General features: G+C 43.6%; 1 protein-coding gene across 13 annotated transcripts in view; it reads right to left on the reverse strand.

Moving 5' to 3' along the window:
- The window catches only part of LOC138950940 (phosphatidylinositol 4-phosphate 5-kinase type-1 alpha-like), a 136,135-nt gene that overhangs the window by 73,144 nt on the left and 43,279 nt on the right, over positions 1 to 19,712 (reverse strand). For 12 of the 13 annotated variants that reach the window (XR_011450883.1, XR_011450882.1, XR_011450880.1 and 9 more), the window contains exons 7-11: positions 19,066 to 19,125; positions 3,786 to 4,025; positions 3,351 to 3,428; positions 772 to 856; positions 28 to 145 (exon numbers count right to left, since the gene is read on the reverse strand). Coding sequence is in view for 4 of the 13 variants with exons in the window: in XM_070322656.1 (XP_070178757.1) it covers positions 28 to 145; positions 772 to 856; positions 3,351 to 3,428; positions 3,786 to 4,025; positions 19,066 to 19,125 (581 nt within the window). In the remaining 9 variants the exon portion in view is untranslated. The remainder of the gene's footprint in view (positions 1 to 27; positions 146 to 771; positions 857 to 3,350; positions 3,429 to 3,785; positions 4,026 to 19,065; positions 19,126 to 19,712) is intronic. The other variant, XM_070322655.1, reaches the window with a different exon arrangement.

Genomic DNA, 19,712 nt, shown 5'->3' on the forward strand with positions numbered 1-19,712 from the left:
TGAGGCAGAGACAGTGTCACATCTTACGGAACATCCTCGTCCTCGGTTTTATCTGTCAGGTCTGTATTGGCCTGAATGGATTCCATGGGTGTGGAGTACTGGCCTATTCTGGCCTTGAATGACTTGCCTCTCGACAGGGACACTGCTGAAACATCAACTTACTTACAGCATGGAACGAGGAAAACACAACTTCTTGTAACAGGTTTTGGGGGAAGGCAGGTAATTGTCATCGAGCCTAAAACATCTGATATTACATGGAGAATACTACATGGCTTGCTGTGTCATATCAGATTTACACGAGTCGGTTTTTTTAAAAATATTAAAATGCGCCCAAATTAAAGACGCGTCTTATGGAACCCCGATCTCTTCCAAAGCCTTGTGAAATCTTTGACATCAAAGCAAAAAAACTTCACTCCAGAAAGTATAATGTGACGTGTACGTTCTCAACATTCTTCCAGGGGAAACGGGAAGCGCAAAAGTGTTCCCAGAATGACGTTGGTCTCAGTCACTTTGACATCATGAGCAGTGGAAAAAATAGGTCCCTGCCAGACTAGTTTGACACAACCTCATTTACATAATAAACACATGGTTGGCAGTTACCTCCCTTGGTATCCATGACAACAGATCATTCAGTTGTAAATAAACGTTTAAACACTTAATTTTGTTCTTCTATGGCCACAGCTGAATGCAGTGACTCTCCTGACTGCTCTGATGAGTCAAAGTGTGCCAGAAGCCATGCTGTGCTTTGAATAGAAAGAGGAGAGTGCTCACCGCCTGGAGGTTTACCGTCTCCAGGCCCCATTGCTGCTTCTGCAGTACTGTTCTCACTTGTCGTTGAGTATTGCCGGCTATTGTTCTGCAAACACACACACACATTAATGCTTTTTGGTTTGGGTAGCAACGTGTACTCTCTGAGTCCTGATAAAAGCAAAACAAGTCGCTTGAAGCAAAATTACTACATTTAGTCAATCTGTCGAACTAGACATAATAAAATGTACAGGCTGCATTCCTTTTTTCACCAAACCTTTATAGCTTTGGTCCCCGCGGCCTTGTGCCAAGAAAGCGCTCAGCATGTGCACGAAATAAGCGCGCAGAAAGTGACAAGCCAGTACAGTGGTACCTCCCATTACGACCCCTCTCCTCAATATCTGGACTGTATTTTCCATGACGGATTTTTTCTCCTTCAATTTCTTAGTATTTCTCACCTCAATATTACGCCCCCCCTCTCTATTACGGCATACGACCGACCATAAGTGGACTCATGACGACTTTTCCCAAAATTATCAAGAGTTTGGTTTACTGAACTCATATTGCAAGTCGAGTCAGTACGTGAAACGGACGCAAAACGTGCTGATATCCTTTCCATGTACAACATCACTTCTGCACGCAAACGGCTGAAGCCATTGGTTTTTCATTTCTATTTCAGGTCGTTATTTTATTTTGACCAGATAAAGTTCATTTGCCAGATCTGTACCTTATACGCACGAAAAGTTACAGAAACGTCATGAAAGTGACCCACACATCACCCCAAAAACAAAAGTTGTGGTGACGTCATAAAATTTAGCTCATGCACACATTTTCTGTCAAGCTAAAATGGTTTCGAAAGATAGAACTGTTCTTTGTTTTCCTCGATCTGTGACCGAGTGACATAATATGCAACCACGCATTCGTTTGAATCCATTAATTCTCCACAGAATCCCTTCAGTGAAGTTTGAAGGTGAGTAGTGTAGTGTCCTAAATCACTCAACTCCGTTGACAGTTCGCAGTGCAGTTATGCCCCTTGAAGGATCGAGTCAAGCTTTTCGCTACAATTTTATATCAATTTCAACACACTGCCGTTGTTCTTTACGTCTGCAAAGGATAATAAATTCGGTACCTCGTGTTTGGGACACTGTTCTTTGTTTTTAACCAAATCTTTGCTGGGTATTTTATGACTATGATTAGTAACTGGTATCGACATCGATGAGCATGCTTTCGTTCCACCTCAGTGTGTTTATTGCAAACCTTAATCCGAGAGTGGCTGGATTAAACAAGCAAAAAAATTATGTGTGGGTAGTAAACTGGTTACCATAATCGTTAAATGAAAGTGTAACATGATTACTTTGCAGGCAGCATCCATTAAACGCCCATGTCATTCCGGATCATTGACTTTCTTTATTTGGTGTTTAACGTCGTTTTCAACCGTTCAAGGTTATATCGCGACGGAGGATCATTGACATGGACATAACAAACCAAAACTCTATATAACAACCCCTCCATATAACGACCACATTTTGGTTACATTTTCAGTTGTTAGACAGTGGTGCCACTGTATAGTGAAGTAGCTCATAGCGCTTCGCAGGAAAGCTCGTGCAGAAAGTGACAAGCCAGTATAGCGCAGTAGCATACATCACTTAATAAGAAAGCTTTTCTGTATTCTTTTTAACTTTCTGAGGTTGTTTTTAATCGAAACATAACATATCTATATGTTTTGGGAATCAGAAAATGATAAAGAATAAGACCAAGAGGAAATCATTTTTGGATCAATAGCTACAATTTTAATTTCAATTAGAATGTTCAGATTTGTAATGGCCAAATTCATAAATCAATTAATAAGCTTCCACACTGAAATGCAATCCCATAGTCCAAGCTTTGTCGAAGAATGCTTGTACACATTTTGAATCAATTTGATCAAAAAATGAGGGCGTGACAGTGCAGCCTCAACTTTCACTGAAAGCCGGATATGACATTATCAAAGATATTTATCTTTTAAACGTCTGGGGATATCATACCCAGGAAATCACATGTGAAGTTGCATGAAGATAGGTCCAGTAGTTTTCTCTGAATCGCTCTACACACACACACACACACACACACACACACACACACACACACACACACACACACACACACACACACACACACACACACACACACCTCATCAGTCTATGTTAAAACATTTAGTCAAAACTTGACTAAATGTAGTAAGAAATGGATTTAATTAAACACACACTCATGCATGCACGCACACACACACACACATACACACATACACACAAACTGACAGTTTATGTGTTCTGTACCTGACATTCATGACATGTCTTACTTTACAAATACCTATTTGTTCTCATGCCTATGCTTTGTGCACAAGGCCAGACTTTTCTGAGAGACTGGGCTGAACTCATTTCTCACAAATGTCGGCAAGTTGCGCTTTGATATCAATATTAATAACAAATTTAAAAATAACAGTGACGTGAACAATGTTGTGACCAATCATTATGGTCCTCCAGCCTAGGGCTTGATGCTTATAACAGTCTGATACTATTCAAATGAATGGAAGCAAAGGGGAAAGAGTGAGGGGGAGAGCAGACCTTTTCTCTGGCTGCCACATCCAGGTTATATACACCAATCAGCAGACTGTAGTCCATAATCTTGAAACTTTCCAGCACCTGCACACACAGCAAACACCCATTTTTTCGTCTTCATACATCAACTGTCTTACTATTAACAGTTGGCCAGATTTTTACTTACACATATATGAGCCAGAGGTCAGTCTCCAAATGACAATAACCATACTTTTGTGAGAAAATGCAACAGTCTGCTGTTTTATTCAAGGTGTTTTATTTTAATAGTGCACAAAGCATTGCTCTCTTGAATGTCTTCCTTAGCCTTACCCTTGATAATGCTAAATAAGATGAACCTGCTGGGGGTGAGTGATCCCTCTGGGATGATGACAACCTGGTCTTTGTAAAAGGGGGTCCAAAGGGAGGAAAGAGGGGCAGGCGAGTGTTAAAAATGCAGCGTACCCTACAGTCGCGTTGCAGTGTCTTGATAAGCGCCTCATACGTGTCCTTCTCCAGCAGCAGCCCATCCTGGTGCAAGTCCATGAAGTCCAGATCCTTCAGTGTGGGGCAAGACTTGGCTCGCTCGTGCTTCGACGCTTTGCGTTTGTACGTCGACCCCTTCATGTCGTACTTCTCGTGTAGCTGCACCACAGAGGGCAGCAGGTTGTTCATCACCACAAAGCGAATGTTCTTTCCACCACACTGCACACACAGTCATACACACTTATAGTCTACCTAAAACACTTACAACTCCTGTTTTACTTCACTGTTCAGAAGCTTCAAGAACTACTGACATCTGTATTTTACAGAAACAAACGGATACAATAAAAAATAATTAAAAAACACCCCAATAACCTATAATAAAAAAAAGTCCTCTTTTGGCCAGCACAAATTGATATCTGCACATAACAATGACCCAACAACTGGACCTCCTTGAAGAATGACCACACAACTGGACCTCCTTGAAGAATGACCACACAACTGGACCTCCTTGAAGAAGCTTCTATTACAGTAGTACCTGCGATGTGAGGCCCCTCTGATGAGTGGACACCTCCCATGAAAGGACACCTATTGGCGTCCCCTTGTCTATTATCTTGACCAAAATATACCTGTCATGACAGGCCACCTGTAATGTAGGGACACTTTTAACTGGTCCTAAGGGTGTCCTTTCATGGCAGGTACCACTGTACTACATCAACACACCAAATATGGTGGCAAAAGCTGCAATGATTCCAATGTGCCAGCAAGCAGAAACAAAGACTTTCAAGAAGAAGAACATACTCCATCAGTCTGATGCATACAGTAAGATCCTAGCTGCCAACCCCTGTGAAGCCCAAAGAGTAGCATTTTGAAATTTTCAGAGTAACAATTGGTGTTTAAGAGTAACGTTGATTTGAATTTGAATCGCACACCCGCATTCATGCCATCTAAAAATTTGATAAGAATAAAGTCCACCATGTGCTACTGAAAAATCCAAAGCGCATATCGTGTATTTAGCCTGCTTGACACTTACGGCTGACCGTTTGATACACGGGAAATTTTCCGTGTAATCTGCCTGGTTATGTTGATTTGCTGTGCGGGGTTTGTCTTGGACTTTCTTTTTACATTTAGTCAAGTTTTGACTAAATGTTTTAACATAGAGGGGGAATCAAGACGAGGGTCGTGGTGTGTGTGTGTGTGTGTGTGTGTGTGTGTGTGTGTGTGTGTGTGTGTGTGTGTGTGTGTGTGTGTGCATGTGTGTGTGTGTGTTGACCGATCTTCATGAAACTTTACATGAGAGTTCCTGGGAATGATATCCTCAGACGGTTTTTTCATTTGTTGATAAATATATTTGATGATGTCATATCCGGCTTTTTGTGAAAGTTGAGGCGGCACTGTCACACCCTCATTTTTCAATGAAATTGATTGAAATTTTGGCCAAGCAATTTTCGACAAAGGCCGGACGTTGGTATTGCATTTCAGCTTGGAGGCTTATAAATCAATTAATGAGTTTGGTTATTAAAAATCTGAAAATTGTAATTAAATTATTTTTTTATAAAACGATCCAAAAACAATTTTATCTTATTCTTCATCATTTTCTGACACAAAAAACATAAATATGTCACATTCGGATAATAAAACAAGCTCTGAAAATTAAAAATATGAAAAATATGATTAAACTTAAATTTCCGAAATCGATTTAAAAATAATGTCATCTTATTCCTTGTCGGTTCCTGATTCCTAAAACATATACTTTCTTTCTTTATTTGGTGTTTAAAGCTGATCGAACACAAATTCTCAGTTAGTGGGACTCCGGTGCCAGATCGACGGCAAAATGTGTTGAGAAGAAAAACAACCTATGATGAGTTGAACGAAGAACTCTTCGAGTGGTTTTCAACAGGTCGATCAAAGAATCTTCCAGTGAATGGCCCATTGCTTCAGATAAGACAGGGCCGGACTAGGCTAAGAGGAGGGGGGGGGGGGGGGGGGTTTTGCCAGTGGTGGTCCAGGGGGGGGATAGGAAAATGGTCGCTCCTTGCATGAAACGGCATAAAATAAACAATAATAAAAAATGTTTTAAATAAGTGAGGTACATGTTTAGGCTGGGGGGGTGGGGGGGGTGGTGGTGCGCAACCCCCCCCCCCCCCCCCCCCCCCCCCCCCCCCCCCCCCCCCCCCCGGTAGTCCGGCCCTGTAAGAAACCGATTGCACCCCTCTCTCTCTCTCTCTCTCTCTCTCTCTCTCTCTCTCTCTCTCTCTCTCTCTCTCTCTCTCTCTCTCTCTCTCTCTCTCTCTCTCTCTCTCTCTCTCTCTCTCTCTCTCTCTCTCTCTCTCTCTCTCTCTCTCTCTCTCTCTCTCTCTCTCTCTCTCTCTCTCTCTCTCTCTCTCTCTCTCTCTCTCTCTCTCTCTCTCTCTCTCCTTTTCTTTGAACAAAAACAAAAAATCTTGAGGGCTTCAAAACTTTGAGTTTTAATAATCAGTGTCAAAAAAGAATCAGTGACTTGGGGTTTTTTTCCCCAAAAAATGTTGGCGCATTCATATTCATAAGAAGGGACACCTTGCTACAAAGGACAGTAGCAAGGCTCCCCAAGAGCGTCCTTTGCTCGCAGGTTTTACTGTACCACTGTACTAAACTCTTTCTTCAAGTTACAGTGTTGTGCAGATAATTATCTCAATAACGGAAACGTCTGGTGATGTAAATACTTTCGGGGAATCCTATTTTCCCTGCCATGACAGATACATTTCTTCACCAAAAGGTATGACATTCTGATTTGTGAAAGAGTGCCGAGTCTAAATTTGACCCCAGTACAGCACTACATCTCCACTGTCGTTCAGAGCCCACCGTCGTTCAGAGCAAGTTGGATATGGCAGCTGTTGTTGTTTTTGTTACCACAGTGTGTGTTTGTGAGTGAGGTGTGTGTGTGTGTGTGTGTGTGTGTGTGTGTGTGTGTGTGTGTGTGTGTGTGTGTGTGAGAGAGTGTTCATGTGTGCATGAACTCAAGACCCCAGCATGCTCCAATACATTACTCTCATTCTTGCAGATAACAGTTAAAGGCTGAGGTTTACTAAACATTTACAGTTCTACTCCTTGTTGACAGAAATGAAAATCCCATATACTTCTTGATGCTACTCTTACACTGTGCCCTTGTGAATATAATTTGCCACTAATTCATAATGATCGGAACATGGTTGTAAGACATTCGTAAATTGTTCCGAGCATTAGCAACATGCTCCTAATATTCGCAAGGAAGGCATATTCTATTCAAAGCCTTATGAATCCTTGCGAATGTCTTACAAACGGTTGCGAGTGCTTGCGAATTTCTACCGATCATTGCGAATGTCTTACAAACGGTTGCGAGTGCTTGCGAATTTCTGCCGATCATTGCGAATGCATACGAATCCATTCATATGAATTTCTTGCGAATGTATTACGAATGTTGCGAGTGGCCTTGAGAGTGTTGCGAGTGCTTGCAAACACTTTACGAATAAAGCGCATACGCAATCGAGTGCTATAAAAAAGCTCTTGCGATCGCGTCTTTTTGTCACTTGTTCTCCAGCCACCAGACAGTACACATCTTTTCATCATGGCAAGACCTAACGAATCGTTGCGAATGCCTTTCAAGCGCTACGAATACCTTGCGATGATTACGAATGGCTTACAAATACTTACGAGTATGTAGCGAAAAAGTGAAGAATATGCCTTCCTTGCGAATATTAGGAGCATGTTGCTAATGATTTTGCAAGGATTCATAAGGCATCAAATTTTCAATATTTGTCCTGTCCATTCATCTTTTTTTTGTGCCGAATACAACATTTTCATAATCGCAAGGATATTCGGCACAGTGTAAGACAGGCATAAGAGAAAGGTAAGTTTACTTCAACACCTTTTCAAACCAGGAACTTTCTCTCTTTATGCAACTCTTAAACATATATTGTCTAAGCCGCCATATTGGAGAGTTTTCTGGCGAATTGGACTTTAAAAAGTTCAAAGGACATTAGCTGTATGTAATTTAGAAACACCTGCAATGATTTGCTCAAAATTTCTCCGAAACTATGCCAAATAATTAAATGAAGTTTAATCAGCGAGGTTTGCATCGCCTAGCTCTCCTGTCAGGAGTCCGGACTATCGGTCATCATAATTATTTATTTAGTTTTCATCTATACCTATTTGTCAAAGCAGATCAAGACCGTTGGATTGAGGAAGTCAAACCTACAGTCAAACCTAACAAATAGAACGCTCAAATTCTGTGCCAACCAGGGCTAGAACACTTCGAATAACAGACACAACAAAATGTACATTGAAGAATATCAAGGTCTGCAATGACTACCAAACACCCGGGGTCAGGCTATCTCCAATTAGGTGGCGGGGCAACCATCCCCAACCCGGCGGGTCCCCAGGCGGCGGATAGGGGGCGTCCCTTAGATATAAGGGATTGTAGCGATATAAGTCGGGCTTGCCCGGACGAATAAGCTGTCCTGGACCAACTGGCGGTGTTCCTATCAGAGCGGGGTGGTGAACAGGTGGCACTGTTGACTCGTAAATACCCTATGTGCTCATACGGGTTCATCACGCGGGTAAGAGGCGCGTTAAAACCTCTGCTACCTGTGCTCCCAGGTAAGGTCCCTGACCAGGAGCTAAGGGTGGGGTAACCCCGACAGAAACCTCTAGTGCTGAAGTCGGCAGTACTGAGCGAGACAGCGCACTTTAACGGATCACAGTACCACACACACCATCGCCATGAATACACTACCAAACACAGCATTCAGATTTTAACAAATAGAACGCTCAAACACTAAGTTTAAGACCTTCTCCGTGTGTGTTGTCATCTCTTCAACCCCCCAAACCAACGCTGTAGCTCTCGCTCAATTTCAAATCTGTATTTCCATGAACAGCGCATGGAATGCTCAGGGTCAAAAGGTAGGACAAAAACTAGGAGTCGTGCATAGCGCCGCGTCACAATGAGAATTACAGTCTGGGATTCCTACTCAAAATACTTAATTTGAGTAACTCAGCGCTCAAACGTTTATTTTAAATTATTCCCCCCTCTGCTTCTTTACCTCTGTAAACTTGTAGAGCTAGTTATTTTTCGATAAACACCCAGCAACCAAACAAATAACGACCCAGCAACAGCCTGAATCTTCGATAGCGCAATGGGTTGAGAAGCTGTTCTGCGTCGGTACTACTTTTGCGACTGAAAAGTTCCGAACGCTCTAATGTACGAAGTATACATCTCTGGAGCAAACAATACAAACATACCGCATTTAAATTAACAACTACAGGCTTGAACACATGAATCTCCATATGAAATCCATGAGTTTGGTTGTTTTCTGAATCTGGGTCTGCTGTGCACAAACGTTCATCACAAGCAAATTCCCAAGGCAAGTAACTCTCATAGTTTGTCTAGCGACAAGAGTAGTTCCCCTTTCAAATTTCTTTTCACTCAGTTTCTTCGACAACAGACTGCAATCCGACGGTCAGTTTTCAACAATATTTCATTTAATAAACAGATCACACGCAACCAAATGCACACATCTCATCAATTTAAACAACATAAAGCGGTTTCATACACTATTTTCCCCAGAAAATTGAACTCATACAGTTTTTAACGTTGGAACACGGGTGCAAAAGTTCGTCTGCTAGTCCCATTTGACGAAAGAACATTATCCTAAGCGATACTAAAACATATACAGAACACACAATATCTGCCTTTGCCGCCACAGCAGAATAACAGCATTTCTGTGTACTTGATTTTAGTCCAAAATAGAAAAACTGACAAGAAGTGTTAACAGAATGGAATGATTTGCACGGAACTATACAACCGTGCATTAATCGATCGCCTGCGCAGGTTGACTGGTTGAGTGAATAGGATCCGATCAAACTTTCGCAAAAAAACTCCTCTTTTCTTTGAATAACTGAAGAAAGGAGGAATAAAGAGGTTACACACCTCGTCTCAGTGATTATAAAAAATAATGGTCTCAGTTCGCGGTCATGAAAAAGCTCTCTAAAGCTCGCATTTTTCATGATCCGCTAACTTCGACCATTATTTTTAATAATCACTGAGACTCGGCATGTAACCTCTACGTATTCCTTGTGTGTGGTCACAAAATAATTACCCCCAAGCTGAACTGTATAGCTCTTGGGGTGATTTGAGACATTGTTTTTTTTTAAGACAAATTCCCTTTAATTAAGGAGCTGAATTCAGCTCTGATAGTGTATTCTTTAAAATTGCACAGCATTTCACCTTACACAAAAATGTAAACCCGCCTAGCAAACATTAGTTATAACAAATAAAACAAAAAAAGAGAAAATATTATGAAAAACAAACTGTTAAGTTTCTAGGGGTAAAAATAATCAATAATCTGACAAACCATACTAAACTTGCACTCAAAAGTTAATCTCAAATCTGTTTAATCATACCATAACTGCCGGTATTTTAAGCCATGTTCTGGCATGTATTCGTCCCTTTTAAACACTCTTGTACAGCACTGGCCAGATAAGCAATCCACTGCTTATGTGGGACATAATTTTACACGTAGATCCTAGCTGTAAACTTCATGTTTTCGAAAGGAAAAACAGATTCTGGAGCTATTCATTCAGTTCTATATATTTTGCTGCTATGCCTTACATCTTAACTAACTGAGGTAAAATAAAAACCTGGTTCCCTTTTCGCGGCCATTGTGAGTATGACAGCCTGCTCTATTACAGACTAGCAGACTGAGTCGTGTTAATATTCGTAATTGCAAACGTTTTCAGTCAAATCACTCAAAGTTTGTGGGGTTTGAACAACATTAATGGAAGAAAAACAATCAGTGTTCACTTGACTTAAGTTCAGACTTATGCAGTCTATGAATACTACTACAGCAGACTTCCAGTAACTCGCGGTCCACTAAATCGCGAATTCGGCTATATCACGGAGACCTCTTGGACCCCCCAAAAAACAGGACCGACCTTTAAAAAAAAATAAAAAATTAGTCACGTAAAGGCCAAAAAATAGTACAGATCACGAAAAAAATTTCTATCATAACCACGCTATCTCTCTCTGGGTCCGATGGCCTTTCATCATGCAGTAAATTGTCATTTCATCTTATCAGTCTCTCTCTCTTTCTCTCCCTCAGTCTCTCCAAATAGTGTTCTACGTGTGTGTGTGTTTTCAGGTTGTGTACATTACCGGTTGATCGAGACCTGCGAACAAAAGAAAAACAAACCTTTCACGCGCACGTGCCCCACTCAGTCAAGAACTTTCATGCCACGATCGGTATCGTCAAATTGGCCACGTGCCTATAGAGCAGGCATGGGAATTGAAAAAAGTAAAAAAGGCTGAACATTTGTAAGCTCAAAGTGGACGGCACAAAGCGCCTAGCCTTACTAGGGGGTCCAGGGGCATACTCCCACGGTAAAAATGTTCTCCAAAGAACCCAAATTGTGCAATTTGGTGTCATCTGAGCTCAAAGTTTGCCATTAAATTCAGTTTTCAGAACCATTTTTGCCTCCCCCATTTATTTTTTCGGCGGACACTTTAGCTTTTACGGCGGAACAAAATAAAAATTCGGTGGAAATTTGCCTTTCGGCGGACAATTCCCATGCCTGATAGAGGTTAAGTGTCTGACCAGTCAGTATGGCCAGTCAGGCGTGCAGTTGAACACTCGAGTCCAGCTAATTGCGATCTCTGCTAGACGGTCCGGGTGGCCACAGGTGCCAATCAAATGCTTAAACTGCGCTTCAGTCTTCTGCAATCTAGTCAGGCATGCAATTTAACACTCGAGTCCCGCTAATCGCGATCTCAGCTAGACGCCCCGGATTTTCTACAGGCGCCATGAAGTGCTTCAGCTTCTTGCGTTATAGCAGGTGGCAGAAAAAGCAAAAAATCAAAGAAGAAATCTACATGCTTTCTGCCAAAGACAAAACGCGTGTCAACTCAGACTCACACAAAGCAAAACAAAACAAAAAAAGCTTATCCATGTAACTGACACATCTAAAAACGTAAACGTCAACCAATGATTTTAATCCACCAATCATTCTGATCTAACTATCGTTGGTGTCAAATAGTATGTTGTCAATATAAGACCAGCGCTAAACCCAACATGTATTCATTATGAGTCGGAGAAAAAAGAAAAGAAATCGTCATCTGCTGATAAAAGAAAACTTAGTTGCCAACAGAAGCGTCACACTTGCGAGAAACACAGAAACACATACACATGAACATTGTAGCACAACCACATGCCAGGCGTGCGTGCGCACACACACACACGCACACACATACATGCACACACACACATGCACTCACACGGCAAACGCACACATGCCAACGTGACGCTCACAGGCTTTTTGTGACCAACAAGGGAAATAACCGTGTTTTTCTCTGACTCAGAAGAAAACGCGGTTTCTTCCCTTTAATTGGACCCCAAACTGCATCGCGAATCGGATATATCGCGATCAAAAATCTTTGGACCCCAAAGACCGCGAGTTAGTGGAAGTCTGCTGTACTAGTCACAACCATCGACATTTTAACAATGCTCAACAAACACTAACAAATGGCAAATATGTGTATATGTTTTTTGTTTGTCTTTTAATGACCTTGTTTGGTACGCATTGCATAACAGAAAAAAATTTCAACAGCCTGCACTCAAACACTTGGTTTCTTTTCTCCTATACTGTAAAACCTTTGAAAATGAAACAACAAAGTTTTGTAAATGCCTTGACAGCAATAAATTGAATAAGAAACTTCAACCATTGAAAGGTTCACAACTTGCATGCAGGTAAAAGAAATCCTAACATGGTCAATTGACTCTACCGATGCCAATTTATTCTTTGACTGGAACGACTGCTTTATAGTCCTACAGTTCTGCAATGAATAAAAGAAAAGCTGTATATCAACTACATGTGTTTGGGACAGCATAGTTTGAGATCACAAGTGGCTGCATGCTTCAAGTCAAAACAACACAAGGGAAATAAACAAACTAATACTACATTTGACGTTTAACATTTTCCTCCAAACAGAAAAGCTTTTTGGAACATGCCGGCCAGCCATTATGATTCATGCTAACACTGCCCAGTACTAAGGCTCTCCTCATTACTGCACTTAGTCTAGTCTGAAGGTCAAAGCCAAACTGTTAGCTTGCAACAGGAACGAGGTCAAGACAATTTGTTGTAATGGGTCAAGCCGAAGGCAGGTAAACAAGACATAATGTAACATTCAGCAAAATAATGTTACATGTAAACTTATCTTATGTATAGCTTGATGATTTTCCCCTACATTACAGAAGATAATGGCAGTCATTTCGCTTGGCATTCTCGTTCCACTGCGAACAACTTGGAATCAGTCGTCATGGCCAACACCCACTCTACGTCCTTGAAAAGTCTCAGCTTGATTGTATTTGTAAGTTTCTAAGAAAAAGCACTGTGTATACAATCGAAAATTTTAATAATAAATTTTCATTTGATTAATATACTTACCTAACTCACATATAGCAATTTACTTCAGTTTAGTGCTAGAACGCTGAACTACGCTTCACCCTGGTAAGGGGGGAAGTAACCCTAAAAATAGAATGGCCTTGACGGTCACGTGTCACCGCCAGGTCAAGGCTACCTCCCTACATGCACTGCGCATGCATGCTCTCGCCGCCATCTTTTAGTCATTCGCTTGAAGCGCCCTCTTATTTTTAGGGAATCAAAGGCGGGGTAGGCGGGAGGGACTTCACAATGTGAGTTGGGTAAGTATATTAATCAAATGAAAATTTATTATTAAAATTTTCGATTAAATTACATCTTATCCCAACTCACATATATATAGCACATTGCTAATTAAGGTGGTGGGAATCTCACCTATGAACTAGGCAACAATTGTCCTGCTGCTACCATAACTGGTAGAGCATTGGTACCATCCTGCCGCGCACTGGAAATGTCGCGCAGGTAATAGTTGATAAAAACGTCCTCCGATCCCCAGTAGGCAGAATCGAGGACTTCAGATAGTCTTCCTGATCTTAGCACAGCTAAAGAGGATGCCCAGGCTCTTGCCTCATGCGTCCTTGCTGATGTAAGAGGGAGAACAGACTGCGCCCCCCTTTTCTGCTTGTGCCACCACTCATACCTTGTTTTATCAGCATTGAGACCCATTTAGCCAAAGTCACCTTAGAAATGTCTTTGTCCCTAGCCGTATTCAGAGATAAGAAAAGAAGTTTCTGCGTTTTAGCTGGACAGATAACTGCTAAGAGCTCTAACTGGGCAGTTAGACATATCGGGGTCTCCTGGTGCAAGAATTTTGCTAAGCGGAAGAATTCTAATTATAGGAGAAGTTTGATCAGGCTTCTGGTTTTTGGCTAGAAATTCCGGCCTAAAACGTAAAGGTATAGAACCATCCTTTTCAAAAGCTATGTCTCTAGATAATCCTGAGAGGGCGTGAATCTCACTGCCTCTCCTTGCTGTGGCCAAAAGAACAAGCAAAAGTGTCTTACGAGTAAGATTAACTAGGCTTGCTAATTGCAAAGGTTCAAAGTCTTGCGATCTTAGAAATTCTAGAACAAGGAAGAGATCCCATGCGGGAACTGGGGCTCTGGTTCTAGCAAAACCTATTGAAGCGCCTTTCAGGACACTAGCTATAACCCCACTGAGGTTAATGTTGTGACCTAGCTGCCTCAACGTAAATAGCTGATGAGGGAGAGATGAGGGAGAGCTGCCCTGAGATGCTAACCAGGACAAGTGATTGGGTACCTGCATAGATCGTGGGAAGACAGAATTGACCTGATTCTCTTAACACCATTTAACCCATCCTGTCCAATGTGAAGCGTACACTGAGCTCGTAGAATCTTTGTGCGCTTTTTGAACTAAATCCAGGGTCCTGTTCGACACGCCCGAACGTCGCAAGGAGCTCCTCACAGTCTCCAACCGTGAAGGAGCAGGGACTGTGGGTTCTTGTGTTGAATGCCGGTGCGTGGTAGCAGTAATTCTCCCTTTTCCAAGTTTAGAGGAATGGAGGAGATCCGGAAACCAGTGCTGACTCGTCCACATTGGAGCGACTAGAATGAGGGATGGTCGTTCCAACTCCACTTTCCTCAGCACTTTTCCAAGAAGTTGGAATGGTGAAAAAGCGTAAGCCGTGAGTCCTGACCAGTCGACTTCCAGTGCATTCACTTTCCAGGCTTCCGGGTCCGGAAACGGGGATATGAACACTAATAATCTCCTTGAGAACTGGGTTGCAAAAAGATCGACCAGTGGTTTGTCGACCTGCGCCCACAGACGCTGAAGCGCATGGTGGGTGATCGTCCACTCTGTGTGGAGAATTTTCCAGGATCGGCTGAGTGCGTCTGCCAAAACGTTTAGTTTTCCTGGCAGATGTTTGGCTGATAACAAGATCTGATGCTGGTGACACCACTTCAGTATTTGGCATGCTTTGAGTGAAAGCGTGTGAGAGCGAGAACCTCCCTGCCTGTTTATGTAGGCTGCAACTGTTGTATTGTCTGTGTGAAGACGAACATGCTTGCCTGCCACTAGCGATAGAAAGCTCTGGAGACCGTGGGCTACAGCCTCTAACTCGAGCACATTGATGTGTGAGAGGGCTTGACCTGCTGTCCACGTGCCTGAGGCTGTGTGGTGAGAGAGATGAGCACCCCAGCCTGATAGGGAGGCGTCTGTGAACAAATCCTCCTCCGGGGGAGGGGGAGTGATGAGGACTCCCTGCGAGATCCAGGGTTGCAGCCACTGCTCTGTGGTCTGCTGAAACCAGCTTTCTATCTGAACCGAAACCTGCCATCCCTGGGAGGAGGGGTTCCAAATCGAATTTAGAGCTGCTTGGAACGGCCTCTTGTGCACTCTCCCCAAAGGGACAAGTGTGGCCATAGATTCCATTTGTCCAAGCACTGATGCCAGAACCTTGACTGGAGCTTGCTTCTGTGATGCTAAAGATATCACTAGGTTCTGTAGTTCGTCTATCCTCTTCTGTGAGGGGCGGACTAACCAATTTATCGTATCGAAGCTCATTCCCGGGTACATGAAGGTCTGGGATGGCGTAAGTTCTGATTTGGTTTGGTTTACAGAAAAACCCAACTCGTTGGCTTGAAACAGAACAAGCCGAGTGTGGGCACTGCAAACTTCTCGATCCTGATGAAGGATAAGCCAGTCGTCGAGGTATGCTCTGAGCCGTACGCCCTGCTGCCTGACAAGGGCGCAAAGCTGGCGTACAACCATCGTGAAAATCCAAGGTGCAAGCGATAGGCCGAAGGGAAGTGCCTTGAATTGGAACATTTTCTCTCCCCACCGAAATCTCGGCCACTTCCTGTCTAAAGGGTGGATGAGAATGTGGAAGTATGCGTCTGTCAGGTCGATCGACGTCACCCAGTCCCCTGGTCTGAGTGCGTCTCTGACGGACGCGGTTGTCTCCATTGTGAACTTGATTTGTCTCAGATATCTGTTCAGAGGGGACAAGTCTAAGACTGGGCGCCAGCCCCCTGAAGCCTTCAGCACCACGAAAATTCTCCCATAGAAACCTGGGGAGTTGTGGTCCGTTACCTCGTCGATCGCCTCTTTCTGTATCAGTGACAAGATTTCCGCTTGTATCGCTGTTTTTGCTTCCGTTTTGACCGGAAACTTGAACGGCGGTGGCGCTCTGGTTACGGGAGCCTTCCCCTCCTTCCAGAGCAGCCTGAACCCCGAACGCACTATACTCACTATCCACTGACTGTTTACTTTTAGCAACCAGTGTGTAAGGGCCCTTGAAGGACCGCCTGCAACCAAACGTGTGATGGTTGCGTGGGCTAGCGGTTCGGGGACGCATCATTGGGGGTGTGGCTTGCGTCCTGACCCCCTAGAGTTGCCAAAAGATGGCTTCTTCTTAGGGTAAGGTGCGCCTCTTCCCCTTCCTCGTGAAGAAGAGCTGGCTTGTGTTGACCTGCCCCTATTCGCCGAGGGGGAGGAAGGTTTAGGCGATCCGAAGCTCTTGCTCTGAGCCTTAGGAAAACCATGTTGAGCTAACTTAGCTATGGCTAAGTCCCGATTGTCTTGGGTTTCCTTCTGGAGCGCGTCGAGCGATGGTTGTCCTAGAAAGGAACCCTCAGTGAAAGGCGAAAGCTTGAGAACCTCAAGCGTGGCTTTATCCTGAATTCTAGATCCAGACAGAAACGCGGACCTGCGCGTGTGCACTGCATGTGCGTATAGATGAGCAGAAAGACGCATTTGCTCTGCTGAGACCTTAGCCAAAGTAGCGAGCAGCGTCGTTACGTCCTTTTCGCTCGCGTCACGCCGAAACTCAAGTGGATCTAGTGACGTTGCGATAGAACGGGAGAGAGACCTGAGCAATGTTTCCGACAGAGACGCTAACTCCAAGTTGTATCTCCCTGTTTCCTCCACAGCTAAGAGAGAGGCTTCTGTATAAGGAACAGATCTGTCTTTGTTATAGCCGTCTTCTCTGAGCGTCGCCAACTCCGGTGTTACCGGGAGCGTCGCACGTGGTAAAGAGTAGGAGTCGATGGGATTGTGTGGAATAGCGTTCAACGTAAACTTCCGTGCCACATGCTGTGTGACGTAAGAAGCTCGTTGTGCGTCAGCCAGCCACGGCTTGGCCGAATCGGGTGCCTGACCGTGCGCCACTAGAAGAGGCACTGAATCAGGCAACACATTCCCGTGAAACGCACGCTTAGCCAGAATCTTTGACACCTCAAAAGCCACTGAGGGAGATTCACGAAACTTAAAAGTTTGTGTTTCTTCCTGTGTTGAGCGAAAATCCCCAACCGCAGAAGGTGGTGGTGCGGTCGAACTTTCCGCTGAAACCACTCCTTCCTCAAAGTACCGTGAAGCTACCTGTGCTGCCATTGCTACCGCTTGGGGTAGCTTGGCTGGTAGCCGGAAATTGGTATCCTCCTCCATAGCGGAAGCCCCGTATTCCGATTCTCCTTCCGGAAGTTCGCCACCATATTGACTTGCATCGTCATAGGCGGTATCAACCGGAAATGAGGGTGTTGAGAGGTGATTCCCCAGCAAGATACCCTACTTGTGACGGCTTCCTGCTCCCGTGGAGGAAGTTTGGACCGCTGTACCGACACTGAATCCTGATTAGACCAGACTGGCACTTGCGTGTCTCCCATACGAAGAGCAAGCACCTGAGGGGTGAGTCCCCAACAAGATACCTGTCTATTGACGGCTTCCTGCCCGGCGTCGGGTGGAATTGGGAACGCTGTGCCAACACTGAATCCTGATTAGACCAGGCTGGCACTTGCATATTTCCCTGTGGGACAGTTACGGTACCTTTAGTGAAGCTGTCGATCCCGGAAGCAGATGCACGATGAGGACATACTTCCATCTTCACCCGAGGTATGTTCAGCGTGGACATCGGCGGACGTAACTGAGGCTGACGGGGTTGCCTTAACCCTCGCTCGCACGCGTGCTTCTTCCGCTCCCGAATGGAGAGAGCAACTGTGCACTCGCCGACTGTAACTCCGCTGAAAACATGCATCGCATTTGTTCGCTAAACGATGCAAACATAGCTGACATATCTTCCTTCTCTGCCACTGTGCTAGTCTTAACCGGCACTGTCTTACATTCCTGCTTCAACGCCGGCATTGCTGGACTCTTAGGATCATCAATTTCTACTGTGAATGAATTCTTAGAAACTGGTTCGAACACACCAACTGTGGTTTTGGAAACCTTTGCTTTCTTTGCCGCTTTCTTAGACGGGGACTCAGAGGTCACAACCTGTCCGGTGCTAGGTTTCTTCTTCCCACTGTCTGCCATACTGGCGTTAGTCTTGAACGTCGAAAGTAAACAACGACTAACTTGAGGCAAACGAACGTAAATAATACAAGAGAACTGGAAAAATCTCTCCCAATCTCAGCCAGAAAGCTAAGATACAGACGTGTGCCAGGGTAAGTACTGCAGTGGGCTAATAAAAGCCCGAGTGTAATCCAAAACACGTCCTCAGACGTCAGCTCTGAAAGATAGAATGACTAAAAGATGGCGGCGAGAGCATGCATGCGCAGTGCATGTAGGGAGGTAGCTTTGACCTGGCGGTGACACGTGACCGTCAAGGCCGTTCTATTTTTAGGGTTACTTCCCCCCTTACCAGGGTGAAGCGTAGTTCAGCGTTCTAGCACTCAGCTGAAGTAAATTGCTATATATGTGAATTGGGATAAGATATGTAATTTAATGTACTTTTAGGTGTGTGTGAAAAGATTTGAACATGTGACAGAGGTCAACTAACTTTGTGAAAAGGTAATAATTATGAAATACAGCCACAACACTTTTTCAACAGAAATCAACACACACGTCATTTCCTCACCTGATAGCAGTAGAGACCATAGAACTTTGGTAGAAGTGTCCTTTTGTTCTGACTAATATTCTGTAAAAGAACAGATTGGCATTTAAATAAATAACGCCCATGTGATGTATACAACTTACTCCGGCTGTTGCCGAAAAATGACAATAACAGAACAACAACTGTTCACTCAAACCATACATGTGTCTCAATTCAAATCGCAACAAAAATGAACTAGGAACTCTTCATTTCAGGAATGCGAACAGTTCCCAGAAGAAAGCACTAATACCAATCTCTGTTGAGACATGTACATCTACAAGACAGACAACTTTCTACCCAAGTAAACCAGAACAGATCTGTCACAGAATTAACTTTTAGTTTCACATGGGATGATCAGAAAATATTTAGTCTGTTGGTTAGTAAAATCCATGTTAATGATGTGTTTGACTTGTAGTTTTTTTGTTACTTTCTATATAATTGTTCTTCTCCACTTCTCACAAAAGGTTTTTGCTATCTCAGTCACGAATGAGAGGTGCTGTTTGAGCGCTCTGCATGGTGTGATGAGCTGCTGTCCATGAAATTATAAAGTTGTCTGAAGCTATATGTTCTTCTTGCTGACAGTAACCAGGCCAGAATCAGCACAATGTAGGTCACATGGGACTTTGGGACTT

Source organism: Littorina saxatilis, linkage group LG16, assembly GCF_037325665.1.
Source record: "Littorina saxatilis isolate snail1 linkage group LG16, US_GU_Lsax_2.0, whole genome shotgun sequence".
NCBI lineage: Eukaryota > Metazoa > Mollusca > Gastropoda > Littorinimorpha > Littorinidae > Littorina > Littorina saxatilis.